Consider the following 25666-nt stretch of genomic DNA (forward strand, 5'->3'; position numbering starts at 1 on the left):
AATAAAAATCATATGCAATATCAGGCCAGGGAAATAAAGACCCAAAACTAACTGGAAAGTAAATATCCTCATTTTAAAGAATGAGTGGATCAAGCAACAAATTATAGAAAGAATTAATTATTTCATCCTAGATAATGACAATAATGATACAACATACCAAAACCTATGGGTACACTCAAGGCGGCTGTCAGGGGATATATTATATCTTTAAATGTTTACATGAATAAATTAGAAAAAGAAGAAATCAATGAAATAAATATGCAACTAAAAAATTAGAGAAAGAACAAATTAAACCCCCCATTAAATATGAAATTAGAAATTCTAAAAATTAAAGGAGAAATTAATAAAATCGAAGCGAAGAAAACCATTGAACTAATAAATAGAACCAAGAACTGGTTTTATGAAAAAAACCAATAAAACTGATAACTCTCTGGTCAATTTGATTAAAAAAAAATAGAAAGAAGAAACCCAAATTGCCAGTATCATAAATGAAAAAGGTGAACTCACCACCAATGAGGAGGAAATTAAAGTAATATTTCGGGAATTATTTTGCCCAACTCTATGCCAATAAATTTGACAATCTAAGTGAAATGGACAAATATTTGCAAAAATATAATTTGCCCATGTTAAATGAAGAGGAAATTAAATGCCTAAATCACCCTATCTGAGAAAAAGAAATTCAACAAGTCATTATTGAACTCCCTAAAAAAAAAAAATCTCCAGGGCCAAATGGATTCACAAGTGAATTCCATCGAACATTTAAGTAATAATTGGTTCCACTCCTATATAAACTCTTTGGAAAAATAGGAAAAGACAGAACTCTGCCTAACTCTTCCTATGACACCAATATGGTGCTGATACCTAAACCAGGAAGAGTTAAAACAGATAAAGAAAATTATAGACCTCTCTCCCTGATGAATATAGATACAAAAAGTCTTAAATAAAATCTTAGCAAAATGATTACAAGCTTTCACTGCGATAATACATTATGACCAAGTAGGATTTATCCAAGGAATGCAGGGTTGGTTCAATATTAGGAAAACTGTTATTATAAATAATTATATCAACAACAAACCTATCAGAAATTATATGATTATATCAATAGATGCTGAAAAAAAGCTTTTGACAAAATACAGTACCCATTCCTTACTAAAAACACTAGAGAGTGTAGGAATGAATGGACTGTCCCTTAGAATATAAGCAATATCTATCTGAAACCATCAACAAGCATTATATGCAATGGAGATAGGCTAGAGGCATTCTCAATAAGTTCAGGGGTGAAACAAGGATGCCTATTATCACCACTGCTATTCAATACCATATTAGAAATGTTAGCTTCAGCAATTAGAAAAGAAAAAGAAATTGAAGGAATTAAAATTGGGAAAGAAGAGATAAAACTCTCACTCTTTGCAGATGACATGATGGTATACTTAGAGAATCCCAAGAAATTATCCAAAAAACTACTGGAAACAATTAGCAACTTTAGCAAAGTAGCAGGATATAAAAAACCCCTCATAAATCCTCAACATTTCTATCTATGACTAGCAAGATACAGCAGAAAGAGCTAATCCATTCAAAGTAACCTCAGACAATATAAAATACCTGGGAGTCAATTTGCCAAGGCAGACTCAGAAGCTTTTTGAAAACAATTACAATACACTTCTCACACAAATTATTAGTAAGCGGAACTGATGGTTACAATAAGCAGTCCCAGTAAAACTTTTTTAAACATTGTAAACCACAAACAACAGCAACAAGTAATACTCAACTTTAATTTAGTAGACCTATATTCAATTCCCAACATCACTACCTAGTTCTAATAACTCTATGAATTTGGACAAGTCACCTAGCATCTCAGGGGACTTAATTTCCTTATCTGCTCAATGGACATGAATGGCCATCTCATAAAATTGCTGTGAGGATCCAATAAGAGAATTTATATAGGTCAATCAATCAGTGAAAAACACTAACCGTGTGCTAGGCACTATATTTACTAAGCACCAAGGATCCAAAGAAAAACCCTCAAAGAGGTCACATTTCTAATGGAGACAATACATAAATCATCATCATCATCATCAATCATCTTTGTCTGTTCTATCAGATTTGGGTTGAACATTATATGCCTCCAGGAAAAAGGACTCAACAAGAGATGAGTCAGGAAAACCAGTGCTATTTCCTATCTGTTATCAAAGCAATTTACTCAGTTTCTAGTTTTCAGCAAAGATACTTTTTTATCTCTAATTTCCATCTAATACGGCAGTACATAAATTCTTATTTTGAGAAGAGGAAGTCTTAAAGAGGAACTTCAGAAAATGCAAAATCCAGTAAATTTTATCAGCCATTCACATCTTGTTCTGAACACATTGGACAAGACCTTTACTTCTAATGGCTAGTTCAGGTTCTTTAGGAAGAAGTCAAAGCAAGCATGAGCATCTTTGGTTGAGCACAAGGGGGAGGAAGGAAGAGGAGATTAGGAGGAGGAGAAAGGGGAGATTTAAAAAAACAGGAAGGAAACTTCCCCCACTTCATCACATGCCTTTGACTGTTCCAGAAAAGCAGATTACAGTTGACTAGGCCTCCTCTCTCCCACTGGTTAACTGGAGTAGTCCAGAGGCCATCTTTTGAATCAGTTATAGAACACTACCTCCTGTGCAATTCCCCTCATTTTACATAATTTTACAATGGGACTTGTGGAGCTTGCTAGGACTCTGAGAGACCATATGGTGAAAGGCTACAGATGAAGAAACTCAGGCCTGGAGATTTTATGTATCATTGCATGTATACCTATTTTCCTGTTGGATGCGTTTGAATCTTTGTCTACATAGATATTTATCCTTTAGAAAGCAAGCATCTTGAAGGCAAAGACTGTTTCCCATCTCTTTGTACTCATATTACCACAGTGTCTGGTCCACACGCCTAACTGCCCTGACCCTGAGTCTTTAGGGAAGGAGGGCTCCCGCTTTCACCAGTTCTAGCAGCAGGACAAGCCTGGTACCCAATGGATTGGGGTTTCCAGGAATGGGCCCGCCTGATAACTGCCCTTCCCCAAGCCACCCCCAGTACAACTCCCAGGAAACACAGTAGATAGTACCTAAGACCCCAGGATGCTCCTTAGGTCTGGATTAGACAGATCCTGGTGCACTCTGTTCAACTAGCCGGCCTAGGCGGGAGCATTCACAACAGCTAAAGACTGGATGGAGATGGGATGCAGGATGCAGGCCAAAGGATGCAGGAGCTGGAGGAAGGAACCCCGCTTCTTCTGGATCACTCCTAACAGTGCGAGGAGTGGCAGTGGCTAGGGAGAAAAGTCAGAGTAGGGCAGGGTCCAGAAGGAAGGACACAACTGATTAGGTCCCTTCCCTCTCTGCCCACGGCCAGGCATCCAAACTGCAGACCAGAGGGGGTGGGGTGAAGGGAAGAGAGACAGGGACAGATAGACAGACAGACAGAGACAAGGACTGAGAGACAGAGAGGCAGAGAGAGACAGAGAAACCACACCTTCTCTTTCTCTCAATCCTGGGTAACTTTTCATCCCTGCCCAGATGCTCAGTCCAAAAATTTACAGTTAAGTTACCTGAGGGGCATTTCCATACTTCCACCCTTTCTTCTAGTTTGATGGTAAAAAGAAGGTACAAATCGGAAATTTCAGAACAAGAAATCTGGTGATTCCTACTCCAAAGACATCCTCAACTGCCTCCAAAGAGGATTGGAAAATGCAAAAAAAGCTAAGGAGAAAACAGCAGGCCCTGGGTTTGAATTCCCATTCTGCTACTTACTAAATACAAGACATTTAGAAAATCAGTTCCCTCCTCCTTATCCTTAACATGTGAGACTAAAGCTAAACGATTCTCTTAAGGAGATTTTGAACTCTAATTCAGGGATGTTAAGGGGCTAGGTGCAGAAGGTGGGAAACAGACAGTCCCACTCAAAGCTGATCTACATTTTCTCCAGGGACAACCAGGCAAATGAGGAGGCAGTGATGAGGTCGAATGTCATCTCATGAATAGGGAACCTAACAGAGAGACTGGGCACAACCCTCGGACTGAATTCTCCCTTCTCCCACACCTCACTTCCACCCCTGGACTCTGGTTAATCTCATTTTTTGTTTATATTCTACTACAGTATTCACTCACCACCTACAGCTTTGGAGTCAAGGAAAAATCCCTAAACCTCCACAGTATTTAGCCTAAGAAAAATAATAAGTTGTGTCAAGTCTTCCTTGTGGTGAAAAAAGCACTTGATTTTGTCTTTCTTCACTATGAAGGTTATAAGGGTTTAGCTTTTCCTTCTTTTCCAATGGTGGTAGGGGAAAAAATTAAGGATTTCAATTGAATTAAGTAAGATGAAAGGATTTTTCCTTTAAAAAAAAAACCAAGATAGTTTCCAATTTGAAGTTTCATCTTGGTACTTTTTTTAGTACTAAACCAAATTTTGATCAGAAAACTCATAAATTCTCTTTTGACATAAAAAAATAGTAGTTTGTATCAAGAAACTTATTGGTACCAAAGAATAGAGAGCATATTTCTCCCCTTCGGGGGGAAAAGTATACAAGTTAGCAGAAAAATCAAGAAAAAGTTTGCTTCTTTTTTTAATTTCTACTAATGTAATATTTTATCAGTTGGAAGTCAGCTCAATAAAAGAACTTTGTTTAACTCTTATCCTCTCTGAATAACTCTGGCTATCAAACTAAAACTCACTGAATTATGGCCCACGTAAACTAGTCTTTTTATTTCTTCATCAATATCTAGCTCTTTTAAAAAAAAGTGTCAAAACTGACGTTCATTAATTTATTAAAGGTTCCTTGGAGACATGCATTTTAACTATGGTAAGGTTGGGTGCTTTGTTGCTATATTAGAATAGGGTTGTTTTTCTGATTATCTGATTAAACCTCTCCTGATAATGCCATCAGGAACAGGTTCTATTCACTTCAGAGAAGTCTTCAGTCCAGTTGGTTCCCAGAAGTTCTGGAACTTTTGTGGACTTTTCACAGACTGTGGCTGGGACTATCAGAAAAGTAGTGTCTAATAGTTAACCAATAGTAGATTTGGGGGGAGGGTTGAGGAAATTCACATTTGGGAAAAGAGATGAAGTCAAAAATCTTTCACAGTTCATTTTTCCCTGCTTCTTTCTTCCCTTCCTTCAAATTTTTTGGTAGTAGCTATTCCTATCCTTAGATAACTATGTAGCAGGGATGGTCCCTGCCTAATAGGGAAGACAGAAGATAATAAGAGCACTGCACAACCAGGAACTGGGGTGCCAGCAACATGAAGAGCTCCTAATCCAGTCAAAATCCTTAGTCTCTCCAAACTGTTCAGTTAGGCTCCTGGGCACTCGTTTGCCATTGCTCTTATTTTTTAATCCAAGTTCATAGAATATTAGAATAAAGGACCTAAGAAACTATCTTAGTTCAATCTCCCCATTTTACAGATGAAGAAACTGAGACTTATAGGGTAAAGGGACTCATCAAATAGTTTGTTAATATTAACAGTGAATTAGTAGCAAAATTGGGTCTAGAATTCTTTTCATTCTACTGTATACCTCAAAATAAACTTTAATAACATGTACAAAAGACATTTCAAGATGATGAAAAAGTGTCACTATGAAGTGATAAACATTACTTACGCAGCACAAATCCTCACTGGGGAGTCTATAGAGAAATTAATGCATGGGATAAGAGATTAGACTAGATGATTTTCAGAATCCCTTCCAACTCTAGGATTCTATGAATATAATTAGAAACCCAGTCATGTGAACTTTGCATAGGCAGAGATGACTGAGGATAATTATTTTTTGGATACCATATGTAGTATTTGGTATATGCTCTATAAGGAAACAAGCAGTACAGAGTAATAAGAAAACAACTTTTTAAAAAATTTTTATTTATTTTGAATTTTACAACCTTTCCCAATCTAGCTTTCCTCTCCCCACCCCCCCCTACAGAAGGCAGTCTGTTAGTCTTTACATTCTTTCCATGGTATGCATTGATCTAAGTTGAATGTGATGAGAGAGAAATCATATCCTTAAGGAAGAAACAGAAAGTATAAGAGATAGCAAGATCAGACAGTAAGATAGCAGGTTTTTTTCTTGGTCTTTGTTCAAACTCCACAGTTCTTTCTCTGGATACAGATGGTATTCTTCATCCCCAAACTGTGTTTAATTGAAGCACTGATTGAGCAAGTCCATTAAGGTTGACCATCACCCCCATGCTGCTGTTAGGGTGTACAGTGTCTTTCTGGTTTTGCTCATCTCACTCAGCATTAGTTCATGCAAATCCTTCCATGCTTCTCTGAATTTCCATCCCTCCTGGTTTCTAATAGAACAATAGTGTTCCATGACATACATATACCACAGTTTGTTAAGCCATTCCACAACTGAAGGACTTTCACCTAATTTCCACCACAAACAGGGCTGCTATGAATATTTTTGTACAAGTGATGATCTCTTCAGGGTATAAACCTAGTAGTGGTTTGGCTGGATCAAAGGGTATACACATTTTTGTTGCCCTTTGGGCATAATTCCAAATTTCTCTCCAGAAAGGTTGGATGAGTTCACAGCTCCACCAACAATGTATTAATGTCCCAGATTTCCCACATACCTTCCAACAATGATCATTGTCCTTTCTGGTCATATTGGCCAGTCTCATAGGTGTGAAGTGCTACCTCAGAGATGCTTTAATTTGCATAAGAAAACAACTTTTAATCGCAAAACATTTAATGAATATCTGTAAACCTGTCCTCCTTGGCCCTGGGAAATCCAGACATAGGACCTACTTCAAATTTAGGAATTCTAAGAAATTCCTGATGTAATTTCCTTTGATGATCAAAAGAGGAAGAAAGAAAACAATTTAAAATTAATTGTTGCACCATAACCTATGCCAAATTGCTTGCCTTCTCAATGGGGAGGGAAAGAATTTGGCATTTTAATTTTGGGGGAAAAAGAATGCTAAAAACGTGTACTTGGAGGAAAAATATTAAGCTGAAAATATAGTACTCATGCTTGCAGCCAGGTTAAAAGGGTAAAAGTTCTGGAGTAGTTTGATGAAGTCAGGGTATAGGGACCCAGAAGCAAGTTTGTATCTTTTTTGATTTGAGTTCTATCAACCCTGGTAATCACCTCTCACCTGCCCTGATAGCAGTTAGTTCATCACTCATGGAGCTTAGGGTAGGACCTAAAAGCCAACTCTGGTAAGGAGAGACAGAGAAGTGTGTATTCTGTTTTCACTGAACATGGACACTTCTGTCCCCACAGCACTATATCTAGTTTCTTCCTGTTACAACTCAGTCACATCCCCACCAGTCCCCAGGCCACAAAGGGGCAGAGTAGATGGGGAACTATATGTAAACTATGGAGGTTAGACTTGGTGACTTCCAACTTGATAAGCCTAAGATCTGTGAATGGTCCATTGAGGGACATCATGACATAAAATTTAGAGGATCTATCTTAGAGTTGAGATGAGGCACAGATCCAGGCCCTGCCTCTATGTAATCAAGGACAAATCACATAGCCTCTCAAGAGGTCCAGGTAATTCTTTATGGGATGCCAATTTGCATGAACAGAAAGGGTTTCCATACAGGGAATTCCCTTCACTTAGAAAAAAAAATCAAAGTTCTTAATTGAAAAATAAAAGATTCATAATGATACTAAAAACACCTGTTGGGGTGAGAAATCTCCTCTACTAAGCCAAAGAATTGGAGTTCCCACTCCTTGGCCCACCCTCACCAAAGAAATATTAGAGGTAAAGTAACACCCCATCTTACTTGGGCTCTTTTTTATATTTTCCAATTATCTATCTGGGATTGGTATCTAGGAGCTGCTGCATCACTGAAGAGTCTGATTCCATTCATCTCTCAACTTTGTTCTTGTTCCTAATCCAGCAACTGCTATCCCTGTTCTAGAAAAATAAAAATCCCAGGGGCAGCTAGGTGGTGCAGTGGATAGAGCACTGGCCCTGGAGTCAGAAGTACCTGAGTTCAAATTCAGCCTCAGACACTTAATAATTACCTAGCTGTGTGGCCTTGGGCAAGCCACTTAACCCCATTGCCTTGCAAAAATTAAAAACAAACAAAATAAAAAGCCCAGGCAAGGGGGATGGAGGTCAAGGCCTAGGCTTCTGAAGTCTCCCTCTCTTTTGCTCTGTCAGTCTGTGCTTGGTTTGAAGTCATAAGGTCAAACACTTCAAAATTGGAGCATGTCCAAATGTTGGAATTTCAGAGACTGAGCCTTTCCCAGACTATCTGGCCACATCCTCTTGAAATTTGTAGAGCCACACCTAGAAACTCAGAAAAAAACAGACTTGCTTAGAATTTCAATAGATGGTTCATTCCCTTTCTGAGGGATTTCCACCAGTAACAGAAGAAAAATCCTAGGAGTGACCAAGGATCTGGGGTCAGAGAACTTAAAGTTGAATGCCAGCTTTGCTGCTCACTTCCTGTGTGACCTTAGGCAATTAAATAATTTCTCTGAACCTCAGTTTTCCTCATCTCTAAAACTAAGGGTTAGACTCACTGCTCTTCTAAAGTTTATTCTGGTTCAAAGTCTTTGAACAATTATTCTGTTCTCAAAACATGAGGAAAGACCAAAGCTGGCTTAACAGAGACAATAGACAACTCTGCTTCAAAGGGACAGTAACATATATTTCAGCTCACTGAGTTTAGCCTAAAGGGTAAATTCATATTGACTAAGGAAAAATTAAGTCTGAATGCCACTTCAGAAAGTTACAGGCTTTGGCAGGACCAGAAGTGAGAGAAACTTGCACAGTGGGTATGTCTGTCTGGTCTTCACATGACTTTTATGAAATCCCACTCTTGCTTAAGCCTGAAGAGAATTGTTGATGTAAGGCCATGACTGGTTAAAAATGAGATGATCTTTTCAGAGCTCAGGAAGTAGTAGCCAAAAGTGGTGAGGAAATCCACTCAGAAGGCAATAGCAGTCAGCAGAGAGCCTGTTTGGGAAAGACCCTATAACACAAATAGTCTCACAAGTCTGTGAGGTGGGAAAATTATTACTATTCCCATTTTATAGATGAGGAAATTGAGATCTAGAGAAATCAAATGTCATACCCAGGTTCCTACAGAAAGTTCATAGATTGGGTTTTTGGAGAGAACCATCTAGTTCAACTCTCCACCATATCACTGTTTTTCAACAGACATTATTGAAACCAGCTATACAGAAGACGCCGAACTAAGAGCCAGCAGAATGGCTTTGACATACCTTGCCCCATCTTATATCAATTTCCTAAATGCTTCCACTCCTTCACTTCCATCATTGCCACTCTAGAGGGTGGGGAGAAGGGGAGGTAAGGAAAGAAGGGGGAAGAGGTTCAACTCCCATCTTCTCAGCTAATTTTCATTTTCCCAAAAAAAAAAAATAATCAGTCTTACAAATTCACTCAGACTCTTTGCCTACATTGGCAATACATGACATCTTACAAAGCTAACCTATATCTGTATAATAGGTACATCATGTAATGACTTCCTATTGGGCATTTTGTTCTGTCCTCAGCTCAGAGATCATTCTTCTTGTAAAAGAAAGAAAAAGAAAACAATTCCTGAACAACTCTGCCTTTTCCCCATCATCAGACATCATCGTTTAATCAGATGTCTCCAGGAAGGGTTTTATCCTTTCTATGATTCTCCTCTTTTCCCTCAAAGTATCTGAAAATAAACTTCTTCTCCTTGTTGTTGCCAGTACATTTCTTTGTCAGCTTACCCTGAACTTTGATGCTCCTCTTCCAATTTTCATTGGACTATGTCACTTTTGAACTTCTTGATTCCACCATTTCATGGTCTTTTGAAAATTCCATTTGGTTCCCTTTGTATCCACACTGATCTCTTTAGACAAATCCTCATTTTCTTTCTCATGGGATCTTTCTCTTTGCATCTTTGCAATTTCATCTTGAATTTCTCAGCCCTCTCAGGTTTTCATGCCATCAATCCATGAGATAATTTAGATCTTACCTGAATTCTCTAAAACTTGCTTTCACAAAAGCTAAGCGTATGCTATATTACGTCAGCTTCCCACTCCTTCGACATTACAAATTCTAAAATTGAAGAGACACTTGCAAGGTTCCCATCATTTCTACTCAAATAGCAAGTTCCTCCTGATGGTGAGTCAGCAACTCCTTTTTGTTGGTTCCTTCATCTTCTGAAGGAAAAAATTATCACTAAAGCAATTAAAGGAATTATTAGTTGTTCTGTTTTGAGCAGAGGGTTACAGCAGATGTTTGGATAACTGAAGTCCTCCAGCAGTGCCATAAAATAGCTTTCTGCCACAGTTGTGATAGCTCCTAAATTCCTCTGCTATATTTTTCTTGTTTTTTTGTTGTTTTGTTTTTGGTTTTGATCTGTGCTTTCTTTTGTAGCACGACAAATATGGAAATATATTTTGCATGACTCCACAAGTGTCATCTATATCAAATTGTTTGCTTTCTCAAAGTCAGGGGGAAGGAAAGAATTTGGAATGCAATTAAAAAAATGCAAAATATTGTTTTTACAAGCAATTGGAAAAATATATAAAAGGATTCAAAAAGTAAAAATTAAACTCCTCACTTATATTCTCTTTCTGCCCAGGTAGATTCTAGTATAGCTGAATGATATATTCACTTGTTTTTTGCTTTCATTGATGTTCACCTATGCTTATCCACAGCATCCTTGCTGCTCCCATTCTCTCACATGAATACAGAGGCTTTACAAGTTATCAAAAGTGAACACAGGGGGTGGTTAAGTGGCACAGTGGATAGCTCCAGCCCTGGAGTCAGGAGCACTTGAGTTCAAATATTACCTCAGATACTTAATGATTACCTAGCTGTGTGGCCTTGGGCAAGCCACTTAACCCCAAAACCTAAAAAAAAAAAAAAAAAAAAAAAAAAGTGAACACATACAGCCGGCAGGATCTTAACAGAGCCAGGGAGACAGAAAAAGGGAATCTGGGCTCTGTAATCAGATAGGGTTTCTGTTCCTAATGGGCTTTCTGACTTCTTGCAAGCCACTTAGCCTCTGAAAATTTGGTTTCCTTATTTACAAAGCAGGCAAGTTGGAAGGGATCAGATGCAAATCTAATCTGCCTTGCAAAAATGATCTATCCAATCACAGATTACCAAAGGGTCTCATAAGTATGCAAAGCTAAGTATTAAGTTCTCCAGCAATGCAAACTTCTTTAGAGAAATAAGAAAAAAAGAGATAGCTAAGGCTACATTTCATTTCCTCATGGCTCCTAGACAGTACAAACAAGAGTTCATACCGAAATCCAAACAAACACATTCTTATTTCTTTTAAAACCAAACCAAAACAAAGTAAAAATCAACAAATTAAAACCTACAAGTGGCAGAAGTTCATAGTTTCTTGTATATTCATCTTTCCTCAGTTCTGTTGATGATTGTGGAATTAGCAATTTAAAAGTCAAATTAATAAAATTATAACTCAAGGAACAAACAAAAAGATCTGCTAAAAGGTCACAAACTCTCTGTGATCTTAAGGAGCTCTCAAATGCTTGAGTTCCCTAGCTAATGGGACCCATGGCTGTAGAAAACAACCAAAATTAACACAAACCTCTACCTGTGTTGAACCTAAGGAAGTAGAAGCCACCTACAGAGTCTAACTTTTTAGGGGCTGGAAAGCATGCCATTAAATTTGAACTTTTTATAGGAGTCCAAGAATACAATAAAGGCAAAAATGTCCTATCCTCAGGAATGACAGGACAATTTGACCAGGGTCCAGGCTGACATCTTGATGCTCCTAGGTGATGACTGATGCTACTCATCCATCACCAGATATTGGAGCGCATTTAAAGGGTACTTTGTATGCAATTCCCGTGTGTGTGTGTGTGTGTGTGTGTGTGTATAGGTGTGTGTGTGTGTATATATATACATTTATATATAAAATGTGATTCTGTATTTGATTTACTAAATGAAACTGCCACATAATGCTATAAATAGTAGCGATGACTAAACAAATTATTTCACCTGTTATACTCTAAGCAATTGCAATTTGTGTATTAAATACCACATACCTACCTACAGTGGCCTATGTTACTGGTATGATGTACATTTAATGCTAATATTTGTAAATTAAAGGACATTTTGTATAAACATAGACAAGCTATTCCTGGACTCTGGTGTCAGTTTTCAGTGACAGAAATAGAAGCAGAGGTGACTAGTTCAATTCTTTCTAAGGCTTATCTGTCCTGCAGTGGATGGCGCCTTCCATGTCTGGCCAAAGTCTAAGGGCTCCACAACACCTGCTTCAACTGCCTTCACGGCAACAAATTGGAACAAATTGTTCTCAGCCTCCCATTCCACCAAGGGAAGTCTTTACCTGCTTGGGGCAGACACCCCCTAAACTTACTGATGGATCTGAGACCTGTTGGCTACTCACAACATAGTTTAGATCAATAGTTACTCATGCTACAGTTCTTTTTGGAGCCACATGTGAGTGTTGAGTGGCAGGTGGACATCAAAGGTGGATGAACAGCCCTATTAGGGCTTGTCAGCCCCACACCAGAGATGCTAGTCCTCCTGAACACCCCTTCCATCCCAAAGCATTATATAAATGCAAACTATTATATGGATGAGTTACTATTCTTTGTTTTAATTCATTAATTTTTCCAACTACATGTAAAGATAAGTTTTCAACAATTATTTTGTAAGGTTTTGAGTTTTATGTTCATTACCATTATTATTATTATTATTATTATTACTAATTGTATATTCCATACTTCTAGACAACAGGATGTAGAAGGGCCTATATGGGTCCAGCTTCCTAATTATGAAGACAATGAGTCAGAGAGGAATTAAGTGATTTATTTATACAGGCAATAAGCAGAATCAGAATTTGAACCCATATCTTGAATCCAAATCTTATATTTTTATACCATCCCATGCTGTCCCTTTTATAACTTCCCCCAGCACTCAGTGAATACACAATGAATGTCTTTAGTACTGTTTAATAGAGAAATGATTATTAAATAACTAATTGTCAATGCTAGGGAGAGACAGAATGTATCCCTCCCTGAAACCTTATTCTCTTAAAGGCCACTGTTGTTTATGATATTAGATTGGTTTTTCTCCTCTGTCTTGTTCAGATCCCACCCAGGTGGGGAAGCCCATTTTGTTTAACTCAGGTTTGGATGGAGAAAAATTCTTTTATTAAGTTGTCAAGTGCTTTGGAAGTAAATTATTTGATCAACGTTTAATAAAATGATTGATTTCTCAGAAGTTACAGTTTAAAATATAAGTCCAGTGGGCTTGCTGTCTAGTGCATGAGTGCTGGTTGAACATTTATTCTTTAAAGGCTTCCTTGGGCATGCAAAACACAGGATTCATTGGCTTGATTTGTTCATCTCCTAACAGAAAAAGACAAGCAATTCCAAATCAAGCTTGAAGAGGAACTATGATATTTCCTGGTCTGGCTGCAAATCTTGCATTCTCTTCATCTTGACAAGCAAAGAAGAAGCAGCATAACTTCTCCCAGTCAATCCAGAGAAACTTTCTGATTATTTTTAAGGAGACTAAGATCCACCAGGCTCTTATAACAAATATCTGGTAACTTCTTCCATCCTCTATTGAGTCCACCAGATGGTAACTGGCATCTGCAAAACCACCAACCAAACAAATCAGAACTGACTTGATGCAACTGGCTCTAATATCCAAAAATCCTGCCCAGCCCGCACCCAAATCCATCATCAAAGTCCATAAGCAGGATAAAACAAGTTCTATTGCTTTTTCAATACTGATGGCATCTAGCGTCCCCAAAGTATTAATATTGCCACAGCACAGAAGGAAAATCTTTGATCAATCTCTCCTTATCATCCTAGACATTAAAAACATCATAGTACCATGGATTTACTAATACATTTGCATAATTTAATATAACTCATTACAGGAGGGAATGGCTGTTTTAAAGTTTCGGTGCTTATTTATTCAAAGAGGTCCTACGTTTGACTTACAAATTCAGAATCACACAGATTTCTCCTAGAGACTTTCCATTAATTACAATGAATTTCAAAACAAGGTAAAAATTATACCACTCCATGTCATTTCAACATTTATCTTTTCATTCTACCAAACATTAAAGTGCTCAACAACATATTAGACAAAAGGGACAGGTCTGCAAAGACAAAAGAGGGGAGATACCTGGAGATCAGTAACAAGGAGCAAAAAGAATTATAGAGCATCTTGCATATTTTTTTGGATACTAAACAGCATCTTTTTTCACAATGAAATGAGTACAGAGAACACAGTGGCTGGGGCAATAGGTATCTAGAACTCATACCTATTTTTCTCAATTCTACATCCAGGGTCCCATTATAACTCTGTCTCCCTCTCCTACTGGACCTTCTGACTCTCATCTTTATTCCTCCTGGCTCTACTTCTGATTCTCTGAACTTTTCTCTAAGTCAACTTCTCAATCTGGAAGATTGCTCTGCTCGTTTGGCCCCTTCCTCTGAGGTTTCACTTCTATCTGAGATCTCCATTTTAAGGAAGGACCTGAAGATCATTCATGTTCACTTCTTCATTCCTCTCTGGGCTTTGGCTAAGTACCTCCATCTCCCTCTTTTCAAGGGGCTTCTTAAGTGCTGTCCTCCCCTGGAAGAATGAGAAGAGCTCAATGGGGGGGATACCCCCAACATTTAAAAACTGCTCCCCTAAAATAGTAAGCACACAATAAATCCTTGTTGTTTTCGAACTCCCACTCTACTAATGAACAAATATATATTTCTTTCCTTTTAGACCTTGTGCAGACCATGAATGATCTACTTTATTCAGTAATTTCCTGATCTGTTGTTGGAGGTATCTTTCCTCCACCTCTCACCACCCATATGCCACCTTTTGCTCTGAGAACTGTCAACAAAATAATTACCACTATCTCTGAAAAGGGCATTTCGATGACACCTCAGACCCTCTCTTCCCAGGTCTATGTGTTGTCACCACTATTTGAATATAACTTCCCTGAAAGTATAGGCTATCTTGATATTCTATTTCTATCTCTAGCACTTAACAGTCCTTAACACAGTGAATGCTTAATCAATATTTTCAACCCATCAATCTATCTTCTAGATCCAAATGATTCCTCTTGGTTCCCCTAGATGGCACTGATACTGACCAGTCTCCTTTCTAATAAGGGAATTAAAAGATTCTTTTAATTGTCACCTCCATCTTTTACATTGTCTTTGACATTCTATATCTCATTTTCTGAATGAATTGACATTATTTTTATCAAGTTCTGTAAAGTGTCATTTGTAACCACTCCTCCTTTGAAGTTCACTCTATACAAGTTTTTTATCCAAACCAGATCCTGGTGACTGGCTCCCACCCCCACCCCCAAATATTTTCCTCTTTTCTCAGTGAGTTCACTACTTGGGTTATGTTCTCTCCACTCCAACTTCTTTCTTTTTAATTGGACACTTAACAGATATTTGATATTCCCTTCAACGACCCTAAGTTTCCAAGTTCCTGAATTTTAACAAGCACCAATCCACCCTACCTCAGCTACACACAAAGATCAGTCAAATTTCCTTGATAAAGGACTCTAAAATGTCTTTATTCAAAATCTTTTCCTAGGTTTTACACACACACACACACACACACACAATAGCAAAAAAGCAAAATGCCATTCACAAAATACTTTTATGGTTTCATGTTCCTAAAAGAAATAAAGAATAACTTAAATATGTGAAAGAATATTTAGTGCTCAGGGCTAAGCTGTGACAATAAAACAAAAATCACAAAACTATGAATACTAATTTATAATACTATACGAAAGGGACGCTTTAGAGAAATTGATAATAAATTAATGACAAACAAAAATCTATACAATGAAAGAAAATGATGAAGAGAAGTAGGGATGAAGGGGGAAATAGCACTTCTAGACCTGAAATTTTATTATAAAGCAGTAGTCACTGATATCATATAGTCTTGGTTAAAGAATAGATAAATGGGACAGATTAGACAAGGAAGAATCAGAATAGATTAGAATAGAATCACATAGATTCTATAGAATCAAATCAAAAATGCAGTATTAAATAAAGTAGAAAACATAAGTTACCTGGGAAAACATAAAATAAAAATTGCATGAAAAAGACTGATAAAAACTGCAGGAAAACTAGAAAGCAGTCTGGCAGGAACTCCAACATCTAATCCCATACTTCACAATATATTTGTAGATAGGTGACCTTAATATTAAAGATTATACCATTATTATAATACTAATAAACTAAAGAGTATACTAATATTAAAGATTATACTATTAAAAAATTAGAGGAGGGAGCCAAGATGGCGAGAGAAGAGCCTCTCCTAGGTATTATCTCCATAATATTTTAAAAATCTTAAAACTATGACTAACTAAATTTTCGAGAGACAGAGCCCACAGAAAGATCCAGTGAGGCAATTCTCCAGACCAAGGTAACCTGGAAAATAATGGAAAAGCCAGTCAGAGTGAAGAAACTTCAGCTTCCCAGAGGCAGCCCCAGGGTGCCTGGGAGCCTCAGCTAATGGCAGCGGGGGCAGTTTCTTGACCTATACCCCAGGGAGCACCGGGCACAACTTGGAAGATCAGCGGAGGACCTCTGCCAGAGCGAGCGCACAAAACCCAGGCCCTCAGGGCAGTTGTGGTGGTCAGCCAGGTCAACCCAGAACCAGGAAATGGAAGCAGGCATGATGCCCGTAAGCAGGAGCCTCCAGGCAACTGAGCCCTGAGTGCTCAGTCCACCAAAGGTAGGGAAGAATTCCAAGGTTTGTCTTCTTTACCTGGCACAGGACTCTGGGGTTCTGACCACCTTCAGATCCTGATTGCAGTCTAGGCCTCCCCCCATAGAACAGCAGGGCCCTCCCACCTCAAACCCATGGCAGAGGGGGGTGCTTTTGGTCATTCATAAACCAGGAGGGCAGTGAGAGCTTCACACACTGAGATCCTTGTGGGGGGGTGGTGTCCCAATAATACTCAAAAGCTCAGGAAGCACACCAAAACCAGGCACAAGCTGGAGAAATGAATAAACAGAGAAAAAAGAGGAACACCATTGAGAAATGCATTGTCTATGATCCCAAGAAGGATCAAAATACTCATTCTGAAGATGAGGAAGTACAAGCTCCTGCATCTAAAGGCTCCAAGAAAAACGGAAGTTGGGCTTAGGCCATGACAGAGCTCCAAAAAGAGTTTGAAAATCAAGGGAGATAGAAGAAAAATTGTGAAAAGAAATGAAATGCAGGAAAAACATGAAAAAGAAGTCAGCAGCTTAGTTAAGGAGATCCCAAAAAATGCTGAAGAAAATAACTTATTAAAAACCAGCATAGGTCAAATGGATAAAATAGTTCAAAAAGTTATCGAGGAGAAGAATGCTTTAAAAAAGCAGAATTGGCCAGATGGAAAAGGAGAAAAGAAAGCTCTCTGAGGAAAACAAATCCCTCAGATGCAGAATGGAGCTAAAGGAATCTGATGACTTTACAAGAAGTTAAGACACAATACTTCAAGTTAAGACACAATACTTCAACACCAAAAGAATGAAAAATTAGAAAAAAGTGTGAAACATCTCATTGAAAAAAACAACTTATCTGGAAAACAAGTTCAGTTAAGATAATTTAAAATTTTGGGGGATACATGAAAGTCATGATCAGGAAAAGAGCCTTGACCTCATTTTTAAAGAATTCCTACAGGAAAATTGTCCAGATATTGTAGAAGCAGAGGGAAAAATAGAAATTGAGAGAATCCACTGATTTCCCCCCCTGGAAGAAACCCCCCCCAAAAAAAACAACCACCAGGAATATTATAACCAAGTTCCAGAACTCCCAAGTCAAAGAGAAAATATTATAAGCAGCCAGAAGGACACGATTCAAATTTCATGGAGCTGCAGTCAGGATCACACAGGACTCGGCAGCAATTACATTAAGGGCCTGTAGGGTTTGGAATATAATATTCCAGAAGGCAAAAGAGCTTGGAATGCAGCTGAGAATCAATTACTCAGAAAAACTGAACATCCTCTTCCAGGGGAAAAGATAGACTTCCAATGAACCAGGAGAATTTCAAATGTTCCTGTTGAAACAACCAGAGCTGAACAGAAAGTTTGACCTTCAAATACAGGACTCAGGTGAAGTATAGAGAGTGGAGAAGAGGAAAATATGAGGGATTTAATGATGATGAATTGCATGTATTCCTGCACAGAAAAATGATACTGATAATATTCATATGAACCTTCTCATTTAATACAACAGGTAGGAGTTTTTATAGATGAAGCACAGGAGAGAGCTGAATTTGAAGATATAATATATTGCAAAAATGGAGTCAATGGCTAAAAGGGAAATATAGGGAAATATTCTGGGAATAAGATAAAAAGATAAAAAGGAGAGGTGGAATAGGCTAAGATATTACATATTATATAAATATATATATGGGTGGCTTGGAGAGGAAACAGCATGTACACTCAATGGGCATAGACATCTGGAGTAAAAAGGAGAGAAGGGGGAAAGGGGGAAGGGGGGGATGTGGGTGATGGAGGAGAGGGTGGATCATGGGGGAGAGTGGCCAGATATAACCATTTTCTTTTTTTACTTCTTGCAAGGGTCTGGGATTGGGTGGCCTGTCCAGGACCATGAGGCCAGGTGGTTGCTGGGTCTCAGGGGTGGTATGTAGGCTCGGGGCCTCTTGGCCCCAGGGCTGGTGATCAGTCCTCTGCATAACTCAGCTACCCTACAGCACATTTTAGAAGAGGGACAGAATGAAAGGAGAGAGAAAATAAAAGCATATGATAGTGGAGAGTATATGGAGGGAGTTGCAATCAGCAATGGCAATGGTGGAAAAATAAGAAAAGCTTTTGTGATGGACTTATCATAAAGAATGTGATCCACCAGAGACAAAGCTGGTGTTGTAGAAACACAGACTAAAGCAAATTTTTTTTCTCTTTTACTTTATTTCTCATGAGGGGCTACATTTGGGGGGGTTATTATGTTTGCTCTTAAACAAGAATATTTTAGTAATGTATTAAAAAATCAGTTATACAAAAATTAAAAAAAAATTAAATTAAAAAAGCAACCAAAAAAATTGGAAGAGAAATGGATCATATACTTTTCCCAAGTATGGGTGGAAGTATTCTTAGCCAAACGAGACAGAAACAATCACAGAAGATAAAATGGATAACTTTGAATACCTAAAAATGAAAAGCTTCTGTAAAATTAACACAACTAGGATAAGAAGAAAAATGGCAAAACGGGGGAAAAAGTCTTTGTATCAAATTTCTGATAAAGGCTCATTAACCATGATCTACTAAATAACATATAGATACTATATATATACACATATGTATATGTGTGTGTGACTAACAGTCATTCTCCAGTAAATAAATGGTCATAAGATATAGTTTGCCAGAAAAGAATCATAAAGTTATCACAACCACATAAGAAAATGATTCGAATCATTAATAAGAGGAATGCACATCAAAACAACCCTGAGATTTTACCTCATATCCTGCAAATTGGAAAAAATTACAAAAAAAGGGAAATAGTCAATGTTGGAGGGTTTGTGGAGTGTTGTACATCATTGGTGGAGTTGTGAAATGGTATAATTAATTTGGAAAGCAATTGCAAAGTATGCAAATAAAGTTAATAAAATATCCATACCCTTTGAATTTTAGATTCCATTGCTTGAGTTCATACCCCCCCCCCAAAGAAGTCATGGATAAGAAGAAAGTCTCCATATATTACAAAACAGAAGCACTTTCTATATTAGCTAAGAATTGAAAACAAAGTAAATATTCATTAATTGGAAAATGGTCAAACATATTGTTGTCCATGAATGTAATAGAACATTCCTGTAATTTAAGAAATGATATGTCTGATGAATATAGAGAAGAATGGGAAATTTTATGTGCACTGATGCAAAGTGAAGTAAGCAGTCAAGAAAACATATATATATATATATATATATATATATATATAGGAACTCAGGACAGTATAAATGATAAGAATTACACACTAAAAATTAAAACTAAACATAACAAAATTACAAAGATCAGATCAGACAGGATTTGAATGAAAAGATATGAGAAGACACTTCCAACCTACTTCTTTGTGGAGCTATAAAAAATACAAATGATATACATTGCATATGCTTTTGGACATTTTCAAGATATTAATAAGCTGTGATTTATTTTTCCTTTCTAAAAAAATACTCTGGTAGGCAAAGATGGAAGGGACATTTGGGATAAGTATGATGATGAAGAAAGAAAAATATCAACAAAAACATTTTTAAAATATCAAAAAATCACTTTTTAGTGAATGAATGCCAATTTTTTTAGCAATTTTTTCAATTGACTTTTTAGTAATTGCTAAAAAGTTTAGGCATTCATTCCTTCACTAAAAGTACTAAAACACAAGTGTTGTGAAAACCATTACTAAATCTTCATAAAAACAGGCAAGAAAAAGATCCACTTTAGCAATGTTATCATTGGATACATAGAATCTAACAAATTCACTCTACCTGGCCTACCTATGTGGAGGAATTGCTAAAAGAACCATCAAGAAATTTGAGGAGGCTGCTGAGATGGAAAGGGCTCCTTCAAATATGCCTAGGACTTGGATAGGTTAAAAGTCTTTCATGACTATGGTAGCACACTATTGGTATTTCCCTCCAGAAATTTGAAAATAGCAAATACTTTGTTACCATTATTGTTTCAGGACCCATCATTTTATCAAGATCATGATTACAGAGATATCTCAGACTGACAGTGGTTCTGGTAGTGGTAAATTTGAAGCTGGCATCTCAATGAATAGGTAGATCCATGAACATGCCCCTTTGACCCACATACTAGGTGTGAAACAATTTTTGGTGTCAACAAAATGATTCCATCAAAGAACTCCACCTCCTACAGCCAGAAGAGACATGAGAAGTCAAAAAAGTCAATAGCTATATTAAGAAAATTGGCACAATTCTGGCAATTACAGAATGGTGACATGCTGGAGATAAGTTATGTCATAGTTCAAAGGATGGAAGGTCATTCATAAAGATAGTGGTGTTAATGAACTACATTTACATTGCTTGATTCTTTTAATTACATTCTGCTGACAACTCATCCAATCAACAAGTTCCTTTGCCTATGCCTCCAAGACATCTACAAGATTGGTGCTATTGGTACTATTTGGTCATGTACAGATTAGTGTTCTAAAATTAGGCATGGTGGTCACCTTTGCCCCAATGTTACAACTTAAATAAAGCCACACGAAGCTTCGAGTGAACTTTTACCTGGGGATACTGTTGGTTTCAATGTCAAGAACATGACCATCCAATAAATTCAACATGGTAATGTGGCTAGTAATACCAAGAATCATCCACCCATGGAAGCATCTAGCCACACTGTAAAAGTCATTATCCTTAATCATCCACACCAAATCAGAGTTGGCTAAGCCCCTCTGGATTGTCCAACTGCTGAACCAAGTGTGATGAAATAAGGGAGAAGATTGATCATCATTCTGGTAAGAAGTTGACAGCATTAACTTGTCACCATCGACATGTTTCCAGAAAAGCACATGTGAGTGGAGAGCTTCTCTAACTATTCTCTGGGGTCCTATGAGGCAAACCTACGCAACTGGTGACACCAGGTAGTTGACAAGAAAGTTGCCAGAACTGGAAAGGTCACCCAATAAATATTCTGAACACCATCTGTGGCCCCTGTCCTAATCAGTGATAGTTTTAAGACAGATCCCAGAGCTGTTTGTCTCAATTGACCATTTAAGTTTAACAGTAAAAGACTGGTTAATTATTAGAAAGCATCATAAAAGCTTCCAGAGGAAAGGAATTTTTGTTTTGTTTTGGCTGGCCATATATTTCCTGGTAGTTTTGAGGTATTAAATTTGTAAAATCAGCAATATTAAAATGGAAACAATTTGACCTAAAATCTGTCACATAATTATGAGACATTAAAAAAAGTTTAATGTGGGGAGGGGAAGAATGAATGACTAAAAATTCAATTCTACAATATATTGTTTTAATTTCTCTCTATCAGATGGCATTTTCTTCTGGCCAAGGCTGACTAAGAAGCACATAGCACAAATCTTGCTGACCTGAATTGTGAAGAGGATATAGTTATGAGTTTCAATGTGATATAACTTTTAAAACATGATTCCAAATTCTGTAAATAGGTAGAAGTTTGAATATATGGATTTTACCATTTCAAGGTCTTAATAATTTCAGCTTCAAGCACGCACCATTGTCAATGAGGGCAGGCTTTCCAAGAACTTTCTTGGAAGAAAGGTAAGTTGCCCAGCAATGAAACAAAGAACAGTCCTTTTAAAAATAATTATTTGCTTAAAGCAGGAAACAGGAAAAGTTGCTAGGGTTATAAACATTCCAACACTTTGAGGATGTTGTCATTTGTTGACTTTCTCAGGCTGATGAAAAAAATCTTATATTGGATAAGGTCTCCACCTGCCACAAAAATCTGTCTTTTGTAAAAAAAAAACAAAAATTAACAAGCTGAGATCCAATAAAGTACAAGGCAAACAATTCACTCAATTTACCACATATATCAAACCTAAAAAAATTGTTGGGAGTCCTAAGGTTTAAGGCAGTACTTACCCATACTCATGAATACAAAGGCCAGAAGCACATCTTAATCTATTTTTCACAACTCCTAGAAAGAACAGCTCACGGCAGATTGTGTGTGTGTGTGTGTGTGTGTGTGTGTGTGTGTGTGTGTGTGTGTGTGTGTCTGTCCGTCTGTCTCATGGTAGATGGGTGTGTATGTGTGTGTGTGTGCGTATCTGTCTCTGGCAGTCTCACGGTAGATGGGTGTGGGTGTGTATCTGTCTGTCTGTCTCTAAATAAAATGAATCTATGAATCAAATCCACTGCAGAGAATAGCAAGGGACTAACAAGAAACAGGGCAAACAAACTTATGAACCCCCCCAATACTCTCGCAGTGACATAGAATTTAGAGGTAGAACAAACTTTAGCAATCACCTAGTCCAATATTTTCATTTTACAAATCTGAAAACCAGGCCCTACAGCGGTTAAATGGTAAAAGTCAAAAAGGTGATAAGGAGTTAGGGGAGCTGGGTGGTACAATGGAGAATCTAAATTCAAATCAGACCTCAAACACTTACGAACTGTTGACTCTGAGCAAGTCACCTAATCCAGTTTGCCTCAATTTCCTCATCTGTAAAAGGAGTTGGAGAAGGAAATGGCAAACCACTGCAGTATCTTTTCCAGGAAAATCCCAATTTGGGTCACAAACAGACATGATTGAAATAACTGAACAACAATGTCAAGAAGAGGCAAGATACGAAGGCTCTTGATGATTCTTTGCTGATGACAAGAGGCAGTCAACAGACAAGAATCCTAAACTTCAGTCAGGAACATTTCAGTTTGAATCCTGTCACTCACTGGCCAAATAACTGAGAAAGTCACTTCACTTGTCAAGACTCAATTTCCTCATCATTAATAATGCTATGGCGTAGCGTTGCTGTGAGGATCAAGTAAGATAAAATGTGCAAAGCACTTTTCAAACCTTCTATCTCTCCGTTTCAGCCAAAGAACAAAGCCTACAACTGAGATCCTACTATCTGTTAAATCTGCCAGGTCAACACCCAATCACTGATAAAATATGTTGTGACCCACTTGAAGACCAGAACCTAATCAGACAGAAGATAGCTGCTCAAATGCAAGGAGACGGGCAGCTAGGTGGCACAGTGGATAAAGTACCGGCCCTGGAGTCAGGAGTACCTGGGTTCAAATCCGGACTCAGACACTTAATAATGACCTAGCTGTGTGGCCTTGGGCAAGCCACTTAACCCCATTTGCCTTGGAAAAAACCTAAAAATAAATATATAAAAAGTCAAATGCAAGGAGGATAGTTTTCCTTGCTTTTGAAAGTTTCTGAAAGTTATCTTTCACATAGATATTTTGAGGTTATACACTTTTTCCTTGGTATCATAAAATGAGTATGAAGAAACGTTTGAAAGGACTATCCATGAAGTCCAAATTAAAATACAGTAACAACTCATTGTTAATATTGACAAGTCTTTATCCATACACAGAGAGGAGGTCACAATGACTCCTATTCTTAAGAGGAAAAATTTATTATAAATAGGAGCTCTGTTATTTGATGTTACTGAAGGTGCCGTACTGTTTTAAAATTCATCTAACTAAATTATTCTAGGAAATAGTTCAGATTTTTGTTTTGAAAAACAAAATATTTCAGGGGAAACCAAAAACCTTTTCATCCAAACCAGGGTTTTATCTAGAACCAGAAGTTTTCTAGACCTCTACTATGGTTCTGAAAGAAACAATCTCCCAACCTTTCCTGCCAAAGTCCCCACGATGGAGCCACCCCAACCAGATGAAAGGAAACAAAGTCCTAAACAATTCCTCCCACCCCCTTTACCACCTCTCCATTTCCCACTTCCTGGCCATGACTTCCCAAGAAAGAAGGCAATACCAAATGTGAAAATACCAAACTATTTTATTAAAAGTTTGAAAATCCTTCAAGACGTTTACAAAAACACGGACACAGCAAAACTGCCAACAGGCAGAGAGGGAAGCCAGTTCACATGAAGGCAGGATTATCTGTCCCATCTGCAAAGGGGCATCCCTTCAAAGCAGAGCATTCTTCTATTCTTCTATTCCTCTGCTTACTTGAAAAAAAGGGGCATTTTTGCATGAATGGACCTTTCCTAAGAGGTACTTTTACATAAACATTCCATATGACACACAAACTAGGCACCACCAGTCTTGCATCCATCCCAAGGAATCCAAAAAATACTTACTTGTAAGGACCTTTTTGACTTTTGGTCCTTCAAACTGACAATTCCGGAGAGGTGGAGAATCATTAAGGCAGAGGGTAATTCTAGCCTCTGTTCTCCCTAGGAATGCTGACACAGGGTTAGTCAGACCAGCCAAGCTCCTGACCCTGGAACTGGAGCCCCACAACACTGAGGTGGTGCTTGAGGTCCCCTCAGTTGCCAAATCCAAGAGCTTCTTGATTCCCACCTTCTTATAATTATCTAAGTATTCTTTTACAATGTTTTGGGACGCTTGGCACATTTCTACAATTAAAATATTCAGACACTTTCTCTTGTTCATTTACAAAAAGAAAAAGTTTTGTTTTTTTAAAAACAACATTCAAAGCTTCATTAAAAAAAATTTATTTTCCATATAAAAGTGCCAAAATAATTCACCAACGCTGTCATCTATCTCAACAACCAGCTTACTCTAGAAATCAAAACACAAGCATCTTTATTCACATTGTTTTAAAACCAAATTCCATTCACACATTTCCACAGTAACCCGAGTCCCTAGAAAGCGGGAAGTTTGTGTTCCTGTTTGCTGTGGTAGTCCATATGTCCAGGTTCATATAGGCACGGAAAGGGTTAAACCTTGGGTAATATTCCTGCTTACACATCACTGTTGGGTTTTCCAGGTGAGTGGAATGTTGGGTGGTGGGATTGACAGAACAGCAGCTTTCATATGCATCATTCTGAGGGGCCCAGATGGAACCAAAAAGTCCAGACATTGGGGATAAGCTTCTGGTACTTGAGAGGTAGGGCTGGAATAGAAGACAAAAAAATCATCACTAAAGAGTCAGTGTACTTAAAAACAATTATGGTTGTCTATTCAAGTCACATGGACAAGGTGAAATTCATTTCTAGATAAAATGATTAAGTTGGCTCAGGAGAGGAATGATTAATTTA

At 37.7% G+C, this 25666-nt stretch overlaps 2 protein-coding genes and 1 pseudogene across 4 annotated transcripts in view; all 3 read right to left on the bottom strand.

Moving 5' to 3' along the window:
- LOC141517771 (toll-like receptor 2) overlaps nt 1-10021 on the bottom strand; it is a 36621-nt gene extending 26600 nt beyond the window's left edge. The window contains 1 exon segment of the mRNA XM_074229103.1: nt 9709-10021. The gene's annotated coding sequence lies outside the window, so the exon portion shown is untranslated.
- Nucleotides 10022-13247: 3226 nt separating this feature from the next.
- Nucleotides 13248-25019, bottom strand: LOC141519192 (uncharacterized; annotated as a pseudogene).
- A 175-nt stretch (nt 25020-25194) lies between these two features.
- TMEM131L (transmembrane 131 like) overlaps nt 25195-25666 on the bottom strand; it is a 160527-nt gene continuing 160055 nt past the window's right edge. For all 3 annotated transcript variants that reach the window (XM_074229105.1, XM_074229106.1, XM_074229104.1), the window contains one exon: nt 25195-25521. In XM_074229105.1, the coding sequence (XP_074085206.1) occupies nt 25243-25521 (279 nt within the window). In that variant the 3' untranslated portion in view covers nt 25195-25242. The remainder of the gene's footprint in view (nt 25522-25666) is intronic.

This window comes from Macrotis lagotis, chromosome 3 (assembly GCF_037893015.1).
Source record: "Macrotis lagotis isolate mMagLag1 chromosome 3, bilby.v1.9.chrom.fasta, whole genome shotgun sequence".
Lineage (NCBI taxonomy): Eukaryota > Metazoa > Chordata > Mammalia > Peramelemorphia > Peramelidae > Macrotis > Macrotis lagotis.